The sequence below is a fragment of the Theropithecus gelada genome, chromosome 1, assembly GCF_003255815.1.
Source record: "Theropithecus gelada isolate Dixy chromosome 1, Tgel_1.0, whole genome shotgun sequence".
Lineage (NCBI taxonomy): Eukaryota > Metazoa > Chordata > Mammalia > Primates > Cercopithecidae > Theropithecus > Theropithecus gelada.
In genome coordinates, this window is record NC_037668.1 from 149,319,186 (window position 1) to 149,335,837 (window position 16,652).

The 16,652-nt window shown below is 33.0% G+C and overlaps 1 protein-coding gene across 2 annotated transcripts in view; it reads left to right on the forward strand.

Annotated features, from left to right (window-relative positions):
- The window catches only part of USH2A (usherin), a 795,153-nt gene that overhangs the window by 88,481 nt on the left and 690,020 nt on the right, over positions 1 to 16,652 (forward strand). For both annotated transcript variants that reach the window (XM_025367266.1, XM_025367257.1), the window contains 5 exons: positions 10,010 to 10,073; positions 12,062 to 12,356; positions 13,315 to 13,499; positions 14,007 to 14,228; positions 15,696 to 15,789. In XM_025367266.1, the coding sequence (XP_025223051.1) occupies positions 10,010 to 10,073; positions 12,062 to 12,356; positions 13,315 to 13,499; positions 14,007 to 14,228; positions 15,696 to 15,789 (860 nt within the window). The remainder of the gene's footprint in view (positions 1 to 10,009; positions 10,074 to 12,061; positions 12,357 to 13,314; positions 13,500 to 14,006; positions 14,229 to 15,695; positions 15,790 to 16,652) is intronic.

Here is a 16,652-nt window from a genome sequence, read left to right on the forward strand (position 1 = left end):
TATATATAGCCTTCTATTTTTCCTGAAATTAATTTTTGTATAATGTGTTAGGTAGAGATTTAATTTTAACTTATCTTTATTGGCACATTCTTGTCCCACTGATTTTTATTGAACACACATTATTTCCTCGCTGATTTTTAAAGTCGCCTCTATTGTATCTCAAGCTCCAATTTGATAGTAGTGTGTTTAACATCTTGTCTCAGAGGTCAGTTTGATTAACTTCTTGCCAAAAGCTATAGCATTTGATTAACTTTTGATATCTTGCGGTGGATTCCTTCTTATTAGCCTTCTTCAGCTGTTCTCAAGTCTTACTCCTCCAAATGAATTTTAGGATCAGTTTATATGAAAATATTTATTGGGATGTTTTATTGGAATTGAATTAAATTTATACAACAGCTCAGGGAGAATTTATATTGTTATGCTGATTTATTTTCATCCATGATCATAGTATATCATTCTATTTATTTAGATATTCTTTTATGTCTTTTAATAAATTTCTATAAACAAAATACTCATAACTTATAATAAAAAGGATAAATATAAAATGTATTTCTAGGTATCTCAAGGTTTGGTGCTGTTGTAAATAGTATCTTTTATCAAATTGCATTTTATATTTATTGCTGATATACTGAAATATTATAAATTGTTATATATCATTCTTATTTCCAACACCATTTTGGAACACATTAATTCGAATATTTGACTATAGATTTATTTGAATTTTTGAGGTAGAAAACCATGTAATTTGAAATAATATATTTATATCATTCTAATTCTTATGGATTTTACGTCTTTTCTTTGTCTGATTGTGAGGTCTAGACATTCTGTTAACAATGTTGAAAAAAAACAGTGAGAGCAAGCATCCTCAACTTGTCATTACTTTAGTGGAAATGGCTTTACGTTTTTTCCTTTACATAAGATGTTTGCCATATCATGTTAAAAAGTTTCCCACCTATTCCTAATTGTTTAGGGTTTTCTATTTGTATATGCTGTATTTTTCAAGAGATGGCAGATTTAATTTGTTGAGATATAATTTTCATGCTTATGGTGCCAAGTGAGATTGGTCCTGTGGTTTTCCTTTCTCTTATTGTCCTTGAGAACATGTTTTGGCTCTCCCATTTATGACCTGTTTTACCTTGGGAAATTTCTTAATATCTATATGCTTCAGTTGCCTCATCTTTAAAATTAGGATCAAAAGAATATCTTTCCATAGTGTTTTTATGAGGATTAAATAAAATAATATACATAAAGCACTCAGAACAGGGCCTGCTACTCAGTATGCAATAGTTATGAGCTGTCATTGTCACCATTAATATCAAGATGTTTAAAAACACTTTTCCCCTAAAATACAGAAGGGTGAAGGGTACTTAGATGTATATCCTAAGATCTGTCTCTGGCTGCTATTTCTGGGCATTTCTTTGTTTTAATATTTCTGGTAGCTCTTACTTGTGACTGTGAATTGTAGACATTTGATGCCCACAGACTATTCAGTTCTTTCAACTTCTACCTTGTTCCTAAGGAAATCTGAATCAATTCATCAGGGTCTTTCCTAAAGAAATTTGTCAAGGTTATCCAATCCAATGCCACGATTATATTTCTTCTTGTATGATTGTGTTTTTGTTGTTTGTCAAAGAAATTTTTGCCCAAGTCAAGGTCACAAAGTTTCCCATAATTTTTTCTAGCTATATTATAGTTTTAGGTTAGTTCTATCATCCATATTGGGTTAAACTTTTACATAAGGTGCATGATACGGATTGAGGTACTTAAATAAGTTATCTAATATTTCAGGACCATTCTTGGAAAGAAGAGCATTCTTTTTCCATTTAATTTTCTTTGCTACTTTGTTAAAATACAGCAGACCGTATATGATTTTATTATCAGCTTTTTCATTGCTACTGTGGTAGATATGCAATTGATTTTCATATATTGATATTGTACCTTGCAACTTTGCTGAACTCATTTATAATTCCTAATAGATTTTAGGAGATTTCTTAGAGTTTTCTATGTACAAGAGATAGTTTTACTTCTACTTTTTCAATATGGAAATATTTATTTCCTTAGCTTGCCTATTTGCCCTGTCTGGTAACTACAGAAAAATGTTGACTAGAAGTGACAAAAGTGGACATTGTTATCTTGTTCATGATCTGAGGGAAAAAGAATTTTTTCACCATTAAATATGATGTTAGCTGTTGGTTTTTCACAGATACCCTTTATTAGACAAGGAAGTAGCCTTCTTTTTTAGTTGGCTGCTTTTTAAAAATTTTATCATGAAATATTGAAGTTTGACAATGTATCTATTGAGATGATCAGGTGGTTTTTGTCTTTTATTTTTCCAAGTTTGTGTATTACTTAATTAATTTTTGAACATTGAACCAGCCTTGCATCCTTGTGATAATTCCACTTCCACATGATGTATAATCCTTTTTGTTAGTACTATATTTGGTTCACTAGAATTTTGTTGAAGACGTTTACGTCTGTATTCATAAGGCATATTGGCCTATAGTTTTCTTTTGATGTCTTTGATGTTTTTGGTATTAGGGTAATACTGGTTTCATAGAATAATTTGGAGAGTGTTTCTTCTTCTTATATTTTTTGGAAGGGCTTATGAAGTAATGGTGCTACTTCTTCTTTAAATGTTTGGTAGAATTTGCCAGTGAAGGTATCTGGTCCTAGGCTTTTCTTTGTGGAAATTTTTTTAAAAATTACTAATTTGATCTCTTTACATGGTATAGATCTATTCAGATTGCTAATTTCTTCTTAAGTCAGTTTATATAGTTTGTCTGTTTCTTGGAATTTGTCTATTTTATCTAGGCTGTCTAATTTTTGTCATACAGTTGTTCATAGGATCCCTTATGATCCTTTTTTGTGTCTGCAAAGTCAGTTCTAATTTCCCTTTTTTTATTCAAGATTTTAATCATTTGAGTCTTCTCTTTTCTTGGCTACTCTAGTTGAATATTTGTCAAATTTGTTGATAATTTCTAACTATCAACTTTTGTTGGTTTTCTTGTTGTTTTCTATTCTCTATTTTATTTGCCTCCTCCAAGTTTATAATTTCCATTCTTCTGCTAGCTTTAGGATGAGTTTGCTTTTCTTTTTCTAGTTTCTTAATGTAGAAGGTTAGGTTATTGATTTGATAAATTTCTCTTTAAATATAAGTGTTTACAGCTCTAAATATCGCTTTAAACGCTACTTAAATCCCATAAAGTGTGATGCGTTGCATGTTCACTTCCATTAATCTGAAAGGGTTTTTAAATCTTTTTGTAATTTCTTCTCTTATAATTAGTTATTAGGAGTGGGTTAATTTTCACACATTTGTTAATTTTACAAATTTCCTCCTGTTAGTGAGTTCTCGTTTTTTCTATTGTGATCCAAGAATATGCTTTGCGTAATCTCAGTTATTTTAAATTTATTGAGACTTGTTTCATGGCTTAATAAATAATCTATCCTGGAGAATGTACCGCATGCACTTGAGAAGAGTTTTTATTCTGTTTTTGTTGGGTGGAGTGTTCTGTGGATGTCTGTTAAGTCCAATTGGTTTATAAAGTCATTCAGGTCTTCCATTTCTGTTTATATTCTGTGTAGTTGCTCTCTCCATGACTGAAAGTAGGATATTGAAGTCTCCACTATTGTTGTTAATTGTGAATTTTTCTCTTTAAATCTTTAAATTTGTCATTTTTACTGTTGTTAGACATATACATGATTATAATTGTTCTACTTTCCTGATGGATTGATATCTTAAAATATCCTTGTCTCTGCTAACAATTTTGTCTAAAGTCTATTTTGTCTGATGTTAGCATAGGAGCTCAAGCCCTTTTTTGGTTATTGTTTGCGTGGTGTATCTTTCTTTTCATTCTGTAACATTCAATCTATTTGTTTCCTCAAATATAGAGTTTGTCTCTGGGAGAACTCCTATAGGGGGTCATGTTTGTTTGTTTTTCCATTTTGTAAATATCTACTTTTTGATTGAAGTGCTTAAGCCATATACATTTAGCACAGTGACTGATAAGGTAGTTACAATGTCACTTTGCTGTTGGTTTTTTAAAATATGATTTATGTCTTCTAAGTTTCTCTATTCTTCTATCACTGTCTTCTTTGAGTTAAAAAGTTACTTTCTAGTGTATAATTTAATATCTTTGTCATTTATTCTACTATGTTTGTTGCCCAGGATGTTATCATTAGCATCTTAATTCATAAAAATCTAATTCAAATTAATACCAATTTAATTTTAAGAGTATACAAAATTTTACATCTATATAATTTTTTTCCCTCTGCTTTCTTTTGTGCTGTTATTGTCTATGGAGATTTTTATATTGGATGCCCATCAATACAGATATATAATTATTGCTTTATAAATTATAGTTATCTTTTAAAACAAATGTGAAAGAGAAAAAGAATTACAGTAAACATTCATTTATATTCTTTTTAAATATTTACCTATTTTATTACCTTTATAGGTACTCTTTATTTCTTCATTCAAATTACATTACTTTCTAATATCCTATCATATCAGCCAAAAGGACTTCTTTTGGTATTTCTTGTAGAGCAAGTCTGATAGTGATAAAACCTCACAATATTTCTTTATCTGGGAATGTCAATTTATCCTGCATTTTTGGAGAGTTTTGCTGGAAAAAAATAGTTTTTGGTGCACGGTTTTTTTAGGACTTTAAATATGTCATTCCACTCCCTTCTGGATGCCATGGTTTCTTCACAAGAAATCTGTGGTTAATATTATTGAACATCCCATGTAGGAGATGGTCTTTTCTCACTTGCTGCTTTCAAGATTTTCTCTTTGTCTTTGTCTTTCAACAATTTGATTTTTAATGTGCTTAGGGTGTGGATCTCTTTGAATTTATCCCACTTGCAGATCATTGAGCTTCTTGGATGTGTAGATTAATAGTTTTCTTCAAATTTGGGAAGTTTTTAGTAATTATTTCTCTAAATATTCTTTCTGTCCTTTTACCTCCTTTCTGAAACTCCCATTATGCCTATGTTGGTACTCTTGATAGTGTCCCACAGCTTTCTGGGGCTCTGTTAATTTCTCAACATTCTTTCTCTTTCTATTGCTCACACTGAATAATCTCAATTGACCTGTATTCAAGTTTACTAATTCTTCCTTCTGATCATTTAGATCTGCTAGTGAGCTCCTCTAGTGAATTTTTCAATTAAAAGTTTTCTATTTCTTTTTTCTCTTTTAAGGATTTGCAAAGCCCCTATGGACATGATGTTTCACGTCTTCTCCTTTTAATTATTTTGGATTGTTTGTTGTTTCTTCCGACTGTTGTTGCTGCCTGGGTCAACTGCAATGTTAAGCAGTTGCCACTGATTATTTTTAACAAATAATTGTTTTAAACAAATTAGAGTAAATGCTGTTTCCAGTGGATGAACTCTGAGTCAATTCAAGCCTTACTAGTGGGACTTTCCATGGTACTTCCAGTCAGATCGAATAATGACAATCATCGGAGGATAGAGCTTTGAAATATCTCTACTCCCATTCTGATCCTCTAGTGGTAACTAGGTTGCTGGTTTTTACCCTGATTGCAAATTGTTCATTTTCAAGGCTCCCAGTGAGTGGCAGAGAGGAGTATGGCAATAGGAAAGCTAAGATGCCATAGAACATGTTGTTCTTATCAATATTCAGCCATTTAAAAAATAAAAACTCTCCACGTTGTTGCAAGTCTTTGGTTTATTTCCAGAATTCTCAATAAGTTGATATGATATTCTTTGCCAGTGTTCCCATTGCTTTTATGGCAGACAGAATCTGCCATTGTTTTCACTCTGCCATTGCTGATCTCCTTTTATTTGCTTCCTCAATGTCTTTTTTTAATAGTTTTTAAAAATAGTTTTCACCTACATACATTGCCATAACTTATTAGATTTATAACTAATGTTTCACATTTTCAGTGCTAATAAAAATAGTATTTAAAAGTTTTAATTTCCACTGGTTAATCACTAGTATATAGAAATTAAATTATTATGTATTTAACTTCTATCAAACAAAATTAACCAATTCACTTGTTATTTCTAATAGCTTTTATGTACATTCATGGAAAATTTCTGAGTAGACAATTATGCTATCTGCAAATAGAGAATTTATTTCTTTCCTTCTCCTTGTTGTGACATTTGTTTACTTAGCCTTATTGTCTGTTTTTACCCTGATTAAATGTTGGATTACTTAGTCAGTTTTCCCATTTTACTAACTTTGTTGTGCCACCCAGTTGTAATGCATAACAACTTCTCTCCAGTCATCACCTGTCTATTTTCTGACTAGACAACTATGAGGTCTTTCTTGTATGAGTCATGTCTATTTCCTTGATCAATTTATATAATTTAGACATATCTTTGCTATATGAATATTTTTCAAAGAAGAATTTTTATGGAATGTTTATTCCAATGAATATCTGTTGTTAAAACATTGGCAGGTAGCAAAGGAATAAGTAATATTTATTTCTATGACCGTCCTTGAAATATTTGATAGCATTCTCACCTCAAATCGTAATTCTCTTATTTGGGATGGATGATTCACATTAACTCCAGGTCTTTAGAAAGCTTGCTGTAACTCTTATTTAAGAAGAATTCCTTCAAATACGAATTCTTTAGCAATGGATATGATTGCAAACTCCAAAATTTAAAACTAAAATGGTTTTTAAAGGTTATAAAACCCAGCCCCTTTATTTTATAGACAATAAAATAGATTTCATTATTCCTCTGCAGCAGAGCTTCCCTTTAGCTATTATTAAAATATAGGGAGTGAATTCTAATTTATTAGCATTGAAAGGTACACCTCCACTTCTAATACCCGGTCTGACTGCCAACATTTTTCACACATATGACTGTAATATCCACCTAACTGGCCTCTTGGCTTCTGCTCTTGTCTTCCTATATTCTAGTCTCAGAACTTTTGAATAATCCTGAGATCACATCACTCCTCTTCTCGAAACCCTCCAATGGTTTCCCATTTTACTCAGACTAGAAATCAAATTTCTTACAATAGGCTATAAGACTTTGTATGTATAACAATTTGTACCTCCATCCTCCCTCTTCCCCAGCCAGCTACTTGTCTGACCTAACCTTCTAATAGCCTCCCCTCTTTTATTCAGCTCTAGGATGCTAGCTCCTTGCACCTCCTCTAACATGCCAAGCATACTGATTTGGAGGTCTATGTGCTTATTAATGCCTGCCTGGAACATTTTGCCCCTAGATATACGTATGACTCATTCCCATTCCCCTGTCAATGCCACATTCTCAATGAGGCCTCTCTTGAACATAATATCCCCACTAAAATCCAGCCATGCTTTCCAACCTGCTCTAATCCTTCTGTTTTTCATAAAATATATAGCATTCCAATATACTATATGAATTACTCATTGATTATGTTTATCTACGTGAATGCAAGCTCCATAAAAGCAAGGGTATTTTGTTATTGTTAACTGATTGCACCTTTGGCACTCGTGAAAGTGCCTGGCACGTTATAGGCTTCCAATAAATATTTGTGAATGAATCAATACGTAAAAGAATGAAGCTACCCTGACATTTAAAGCCATGGTTCAGGCTTTAGCAACATCACAGTGTTCATCAGTTTTGCTCTCTTTCAGTTATAGTAAGTCTTTCAAAATTATGAATGGCTAGCCCCTGTTTGTTATGATCTGGGTTCTTTGAGATAAAACATTTCCCTAAAGGTTCTATATAAAACATTTTAGACAATATTTTATCCTGAGAAAGCAAATTGGATAACAGGAAATACAGGTAATTTTTTTTTCTCCTTGATAGCTCATTATGTTGACAAAAATAGAAAATGAAGACTGCCAGTTTTCTAGGACTGCCATGCAAAAGTACCGCAATCTGGGTGACTTCTCCCAGAAAGAGAATGCCTAGGACTATAGGGGGACACAGAAAGTTCCCCACAGGGAGTATTTCAAAGCTGAAACATTAAGGGCTGTATGAGGCAGAAAAATTGGAAGCAGAGGCAAAATTGCAACCTTAGGACTAAGAGAGCTTGAAGGTTGTGGGACATTAAAAATTCATGCTGTAGATTAGCAATGTGGGGTGTAAAGGATATTAGGAGAGGAAGAACTGAGCATGGTTAGGGATAAGTGAAGGTAAAGAACAAACAGAACACAGGCCCAGCTTCCTTTATTCTTGGCAGACAATACTATCTCTTACCTCACAAAGAAAATTTACGCTATAAGGAGTGACTTTCCTATTTGTCTTTCCTACTCCCCGAACAAAAGCATAGGCACATAATGGCTTTGCTGTATTTGCATTTATTCTTCTCGTCTTTCTTCTAAGAATGACATGTCCATCTTTCTACCATTCCCTACTTTGTTTAACTTCAGATCCTGTATCTAGGTCAACTGATCATAAATCATGTTGCCTGAATGGCCAATTAACTGAAAGAATATTTTACCATGTTTTCTTATTTCTTGTAACTAATTATAATTTTTAGAACAATCTGTTTTGGAAATCTTGTAAAGATTTCTGCAAAATTTTAGTAGATTTTGCTTTGTGTTTGTAACACCACTTGGAAGAACAATTCTTTGCACTTGTGCCAGTTGCCTGTTTTAGGACAGATAAAGTAGAGAAGCTCTCCCTATGGGAAAGTCAGAGCAGGAAGCTGCCTAGAGCACATCTTCTTGTGGGCCTCAGCTCATGGGGTGTGTGGAAGATTGAGACTAATGGGTAGAAAGGGAGAGCCTATACGTGTATTTTTCTTAGAATATATCAATAGAGAATATACGAATGAAGAAATATTTTTATATATATAATATTTTGATTATTTTCTCAAATATATTATTTAGTATAAATATAACATGTAAATATATGAATATACACAAATACATGCATACACACACTCACACACAGACACATACTCTTTTTGGGCTCCTGAGTCTCACACTTTGCTTGTGAGTTTCTTTCTGATTCTGAGATCACTATCTCAGACTATTTTGTGTGCTAATTCTCCTCTCCATGTTTTATTCATCAGCCATATCCTCACTCTGTCCCAGTTTCCTCCAAGCAACCACCAAGGAGCAGCAGAAAACATAAATCAAACATTCTTTAAAACTTTATCAAGACAGAGCAAAAACTGAATAGTTAAAATAAAAAACACAATGGGAAAATGATCATTTGATGAATTAAAATTCCTCCAATTTTTAAAAAAACTATTGAAATAAACAATTATTGAAATAAATTTTGTTATTGAAAATATAACAAAAAACTGAGAGTTGGTAGTTTTTCTACTTTATTCTGTCCCTACTCTCTTGGGCTTATTTGTCTTAGTAAGTTCTGAATAAATATTTGCCAAACAAATAAAATAATACCATGTGGATTAAGGTTGATAGCTACATTTGCCTTGAAACGTCACCTAATTCAAAGTAGATTGGTCTTTGAACCTGGTTTTCTTAGAAGAATTTTCCTGAGGCAATAAAATTCTGAGAGTGAACTATGATACTATTGATATATGTGAATGACACAGAATCCACAAGTAGGAAGTCTTCGATGAGTCCTCGTTTGGAGATTTTCTAGAACAGACATTAATTTAACTTTAGAGAGGACCCAAACAGATAGCCTGGAGCTTGGAGCTAGAACAGGAGGGATGTGAGAGTTAGAAATCTTCCTTTTGGCATTGCAAATAGTCTGGAAATCGCAATCGGAAGCAGATGACAATCAAATTTAGGGCTGATGAGATAATATATTTATGGATTTATAAACTAGAGAGAAATCTGACTTGGGAAGGGACTTCTGGTGAAAACCATGAGTTTGATCAATAAATAAGTTGACCAAAGTATTCACTTTGACTTAAGTCCTACAATGTTCATGGAGATAACTATGATTATTTTTGTTATTCATGTGGAATTAGCAAACTAAAGATAGATCTGTAAATGTTTCTAAGGGCAGTGACATAAATATCTTTCTAACCTTAACATCTTCAAAGGAATATCACTTAAATACTTGTCAGATATTGCTTGGTAAACAGAGACTTCTTATATTATGTATGTGTATGTATTTGCAGGTTTAGAGCAGTTTGTCGGAAGAATGCAAGATTTTCGATTATACCAAGTGGCACTTACAAACAGGTAAGCAGCTGCTGCATTGTAAACTTCAAGAACCGTAAGGATAAATGCTGAATTCACTTAAATAAGAATACCATGTAGATTATACCATTTTTTATCTTTATAGCATTTGGCAAACTTCACCTAGTTAATGTTTACAATGTTTGCTTTGGCTTAGTCTATGGTTGTTATTCACTAGTGCTACTCTTGGGGAACTCCTTGTAATATGAAATTGATCACATTTTTTCCTAAGGATTTTCTGTAAGAAAACTTGATATTTGAAAATTTTATAAAATTTGTGATACATTGTTTAAATTTTCTATATGAAGTAGTTTCTATTAATAATAATTGAGAAACTTCTATATCTGCCTTTTAAAATTGGTTTGTTGACTTTATACCTACTAGAGAATGTAGAACAATAAACATGATTAATTATTTTGATATATGGGAAATTCTCAAGAGACTGGTCTATTAGACTTGGAGACAAGAAGAATGAGCATTTGAAGTATTGTGATATATTTTTCTATTTTCAGTGAACAAATAATTATATAGACTCAGGCTAGCTTTAATGTTATTTCCTTATCTTGAGAGTAGACAGGAAATCTTTCTTAGGGCCTCTTAAAGGCACACAGAATTTTTAAAAATTTAAGTGAAATTCTGCTTAGGATGCCTTTGAACTTTCTTCTTCAGCTTATGATATCATGGTATAATAGTATATTGTTGTATGGATGAGTTGATCTTATTTATTTCTATTAAAAATCAAAAAGAAGAATGTTCATTCTTATTTCTTCAAGTCAGATGTAAATTAGTGTGGTGGGTTTCCAAATGAGAAGACTAGCCCTTGTAAATTTAGAAGCATTGCTTTGCTGTGGCTCTTAGTCCATGGCAGATCATTAACAATATAAACATTCTTTCTTACCAGTCTATATAATCAAGGTATGCCTCAATAAAGGGTGACATAGCCCTGGAACACAGTGTTAGGTGTATTTACTACCAACAGCCTTACTATATTTTAGATCACCTTTGGCTAAAATGCTGAAGGCCAAGGTTGTCGTAATTCTTTGGGAATAAAGTTTTTCCTTGGGAGTGAAAGATTTTATACTGGATTCTATACTGGTGGCTTTTGGTCCCATTCAAAACTTGATATCAGTTGAAAAGTATTGATGAGATTTAAAGAAGGTATGACTTCATGTGATTTAATGAATGGAAAAGCTGCCTGAGTCTTTCATTACTCCACTGGGGTCTGAGAGGAAAAGCCTGGTTTCTCTGGTAAGACCTTGGTTACTAATTTTGGCCTACCTGAAATGTCTGGGAAGGTGCTATGTGGAAGAATGCCTATAAATAGAATGACTAATTCTGGTCTAGAGCAAGTATATTGCCCTTAATGGAAAAATTAAATATATCTACCTGGAATTGGCATTCTTCTTTGACTGTTGGCAGCCGCCATATGATCTGAAGCCATTGAAGCATTACAGCATGTCAGGATCTGTACTGATGAGTCACAGGAAACCACTGACAAATGGCCTTGGCCTCAGTCCTTCACTTAAAACAGAAGCAGATAAGATGATACTTGCTTTCATACCTCTTTCCCATGGATGAACTGAAAACATTAACTATAACTCTCATTATTTTCCGTATATTATTGTTCACTCTCAGTAGTTAGTTTAGCAACCTAAGTAAATGTGACCTTTCTATTTTATCACAAATAGACACAGTAAAATATTGTGGTATTTATTTAAGTATCTTAATAATCAGACAAGGGCATATGCATGCTTCTTGATATAAATAAAAAGTTAATATTAAAATGTGCTGGTTTTGATATACATTTATGATAATGAATTTGTTTATTTGGCCAAAGATAAGCTGTATTTTATGTTTCATGCATAGAATTATTAAAGCTAAATGGATACTCATGAAAGCACTCAACGAGTGACATTCATTTGTAACACCTCTTAGAAGTTCTATTACTGTTAAGCTCTTTGTCCTTACAGTCTCCCTCTTGACTCCCACAGAGAGATTCTGGAAGTTTTTTCTGGAGATCTTCTCAGATTGCATGCCCAATCACATTGCCGTTGCCCTGGCAGCCACCCGCGGGTCCACCCTTTGGCACAGCGGTACTGCATTCCTAACGATGCAGGAGACACAGCTGATAATAGAGTGTCACGGTTGAATCCTGAAGCCCATCCTCTCTCTTTTGTCAATGATAATGATGTTGGGACTTCATGGGTTTCAAATGTGTTTACAAATGTTACACAACTTAATCAAGGAGTGACTATTTCAGTTGACTTGGAAAATGGACAGTATCAGGTAATTAGAAACAATAAGGTGTACATTAATTTCCTGTTATTTTTACAACAAATGCCCACAAACTTCATGTCTTAAAACAACAGAAATGTATTCCCTAACAGTTCTGGACACCAGAAATATGAAACCAACATGTTGGCAGGGCTACACTCCCTTCAAAGGTTCCAGAGGGGGATCTCTCCTTGCCATTTGCAGCTCTTGGTGGCCCTTGGTGTTACTTGACTTGTGGCACCACAACTTCAATCTCTGCCTCCATTTTCACATGGTGTCTTTCCTTGTTTCTCTGTGAGCATCAATTATCCCTTTTCTTTATCTTGTATAAGGCCCACCCTATTAAACCCAGGATGATCTAATATTGACATCCTTAATTATACTGCAAAGACCCTATTTACAAATAAAGTCATGTTTACTGGTTTGGACAGTAGTACTTGGACATATCTATTTGGGAACACAATTCAACCCACTAAAAGGTGAGAACTGAACTAGGCAATTGAACATTACCTCAATAAAGTAGTGTATTATAATGTATACAATAAAAATATCTAAAAGACAACATATAGGGCCTTATGTTCGAGATTTGTATCAAAATGATATTTATGAAATGTTGAAACTAAGTTCTTTTTATTAAGTAGCAAAAAGTAATACAAACTAAGGTGCTTTTTCTAAATTACTTAAGAAGACTATATATATGACATTTATTTCATAGATGTACTGTTCTTGTTTATGTCTTTATTTGCATGTTGATTTATAAAATCCTTGAGCAAATGAACAGATATACAATTATAGAATGTGCTGCTTTTACCATAGGGCTGTGAAGTTTCTGGATGTCTAATACATATTTGATAATTATAATAATGACAAAGCGAGCCAATATATACGAATCTAACATTTCCATGGTTTCATACATACTGATGAGTTACACTTAAAACTTTAATTACATTAATTAACTTTCCATTTTCAGGTGTTTTATATTATCATTCAGTTCTTTAGTCCACAACCAACAGAAATAAGGATTCAAAGGAAGAAGGAAAACAGCTTAGATTGGGAGGACTGGCAATATTTTGCCAGAAATTGTGGTGCTTTTGGAATGAAAAACAATGGAGATTTGGAGAAACCTGATTCTGTCAACTGTCTTCAGCTTTCCAAGTATGAATATTTTTAAACAATTAATTTAATAGACTGATTGGTTAGATTAGTCTTAATTTAAGACTGATTGGTTACATTAGACATAATGTACAAGTACGCTAGCTCTCTAGACTGGTAGAGACTTCCCTTCACCACCAGCTTCCTTGAGGCAGATTCTCCTAAGTCTTATCCCTAAATTGGGTTTGAAACTATCTTTGAAGTTCTTGTAAAATACATTAGAGTGACTCTTATTTCAATCTCACTAGTGTTTCACAATCTGATTTTCAGATTGTTTAGCAAGTTATCTATGTTAATGGAATTTTCATTATGTTTTCAAGGAATTGTTTTAGTGTGGCTTTCAATTATAATCCTGTATTGTTTGCATGTGAAATGTATGGAATATACTTTTACTAGAAAGAATAATTTAAGCTTTTATTGATGCTGTGTAGTAATTTCTCAACATTTTGATTTCTGTTTTGCCAAAAATGTGAATAGATTTTCATGACATCGAATTTCTTTCATTAACAGTTTTACTCCATATTCCCGTGGCAATGTCACATTTAGCATCCTGACACCTGGACCAAATTATCGTCCTGGATACAATGACTTCTATAATACCCCATCTCTTCAAGAGTTCGTAAAAGCCACGCAAATAAGGTTTCATTTTCATGGGCAGTACTATACAACTGAGACTGCTGTCAACTTCAGACACAGATATTATGCAGTGGACGAAATCACCATTAGTGGGAGGTATTATTATGAATTTTGTTCTCAACAAGATTTTTGTCATACTTATTGTCTTAACAGCACATTAAGATTTCAGAGCAAGCCAGATTTCAAGCTTTACATTTTGAAATGATTTCACACTCTAAGATTTTAGGAGAAGATCTGTGTGTGAGTCTTTTCTCTATATAACATTGTTGAGTGTGTGTGAGTGTGTGTGTGTGTGTGTGTGTGTGTGTATGAATTGATTTTCAAAAGCTGTTGCTTTTAGAAGCTATGATACTCTGAATCTGACTTAGAAATGATTTATCCAATATTTTACTTGATTTGTTCTGGAATATAATTTTCAAATATTCTCGAAAGCAAAGAGTTGGAGCTGGATTTGGAGTTTTAACTATACTACCAGAGAGTTTTTAAGTACAGATCTTGGTCTACCTGAGTTCATAGTGCACAGTTCCATGGGGAATACTTGTTTTTCTTTAGTGGAAAGAGCTGATGTGCCCTAAGTAGTTTATAAATGTCTGATCATAATTGAGAACATGACTCATGATATTTAAAAAGAAATGATAGCTGCAAACCTAGGCAGCATACTGTCTAATATAGAAATGTACATATAGACTATATTTAGAATGGGTTGTTCTAGAGGAACGATAGGCCTTGTGAATAAAATATGTCTTCAAAAGCAGACCAAAATACCAGTATAGAAGCATTGTTTGTTTGCTAAGTCATAGCATAATGAACAAAGCAATACTATTAAATATTCATCATCTAACTTTGGAAAAAAAGAACAAAAAATTTGAAATACATTAACTGCATTCTGCAGTTTGTCAACTTTATATTCTTTTTTTTTTTTTTTTTTTTCCTTGACAGGGTTTTGCTCTGTCAACCAGGCTGGCATGCAATGGCATAATCATGGCTTACTGCAACCTCAACTTCTGGGCCTCAAGTGATCCTCTCATCTTAGCCTTCCAAGTAACTGGGACTACAGGCATGTGCCACAATGCCCAGCTGATTTTTTTTTTTCACTTTTTGTAGAGACATGGCTTTGCCGTGTTGCTCAGGCTGGTCTCAAACTCCCAACCTCAAGTGATCTACCCGCCTCAATCTCTCAACGTGCTAAGACTACAGGCGTGAGCCACCATGCCCAGCCTGAACTTTATATTCTTAACTGTATTTTAAATAGTTTAGTAAATGCCTTCCCTTTGTACATGGTTGGTATAGATACAAAAAATTCCATTCCCCTTTAAAGGTTGGCTTGAACATTATCTTTACAATACAGTGGTTTGGATATTGGTGACAGTTCTTCTGATATTTCCAGATAAATTAAAAACTTGTACAGATATCCACACGATTAAGGAGGAACTGATTTTGTATCAATTAAATATACAAAAATCTTCCCTGTTGAATTCACACAATGTATATAGGCCTAGGACCTTAAATACATTCACAGTTGAGTTAGTGTTCCTTAGGAGTGTGTGATGCTCATGTTTGCAGATGTCAGTGCCATGGTCATGCCGATAACTGCGACACAACAAGCCAGCCATATAGATGTCTCTGCTCCCAGGAGAGCTTCACTGAAGGACTTCATGTGAGTTCTATTTTATGCATGGAAATCTTAAAAAAAAAATAGTAGAGATGGCGACTATAAATTCTATGAACTTAATTTTGGCCTAACAAATGAAAATAAATTAAAAAACTGATATGAACTTAAAGCGTCAATTATTGCAGTTTTTGTAAAGAAAAATAACAGCCATCAATTAAGTTGAAACTGTATTTTTAAAAATAATTTCAACCAGAGAAATGACAACTGAAACCAAACGCTAAGGTTTCTTCTTTATCTTTTGTTTTTCTTTCTTTGTTTCATCAGCATTATCATATTTTTAAAACAATTTTTAATGTATCTGGATAGCATGGCACTAAACAAAAAATAGTTTGATTCTTACTAAAGGGTATTTATACAAACGTATCAATAAACAAGAAAAGCATCTTTAGATGCAGAACAATTTTTATGTATTTATGTGAATCAAGGTTCATTTATTGCTAATATCAGGCATTTTAATTAATTGAAAATCGGTAGTAAAATGATTTATGAGTTATGTTACTGTAGTTTTCTGTGATGGTCAGGGGAATTCCATAGTTGACGTGGAATTTTAGCTTCATCTTTAGGGGAAAGAGGTAAGTGGAAATAAAATCAAGAAACATTTGTTGGTAGGAATATCTAGCAACAACATCAGAAATAGCTGATATGAAAGAGGGTTCAGCAGCAGTAACAATTATACCAATAATGACAGTAGATAATATAGACTCTTCAGTAAATATGTTTGAGACAACTGGCTGCTAGTTTGCAAGAAAATAAAGTTAGAGTTCTACCTGATGGTATGTACAAGAATGTATGTGGCTTAAACTATTAGTGAAAAATAACTATAAATATATTAAAATAAAGATTAGAAG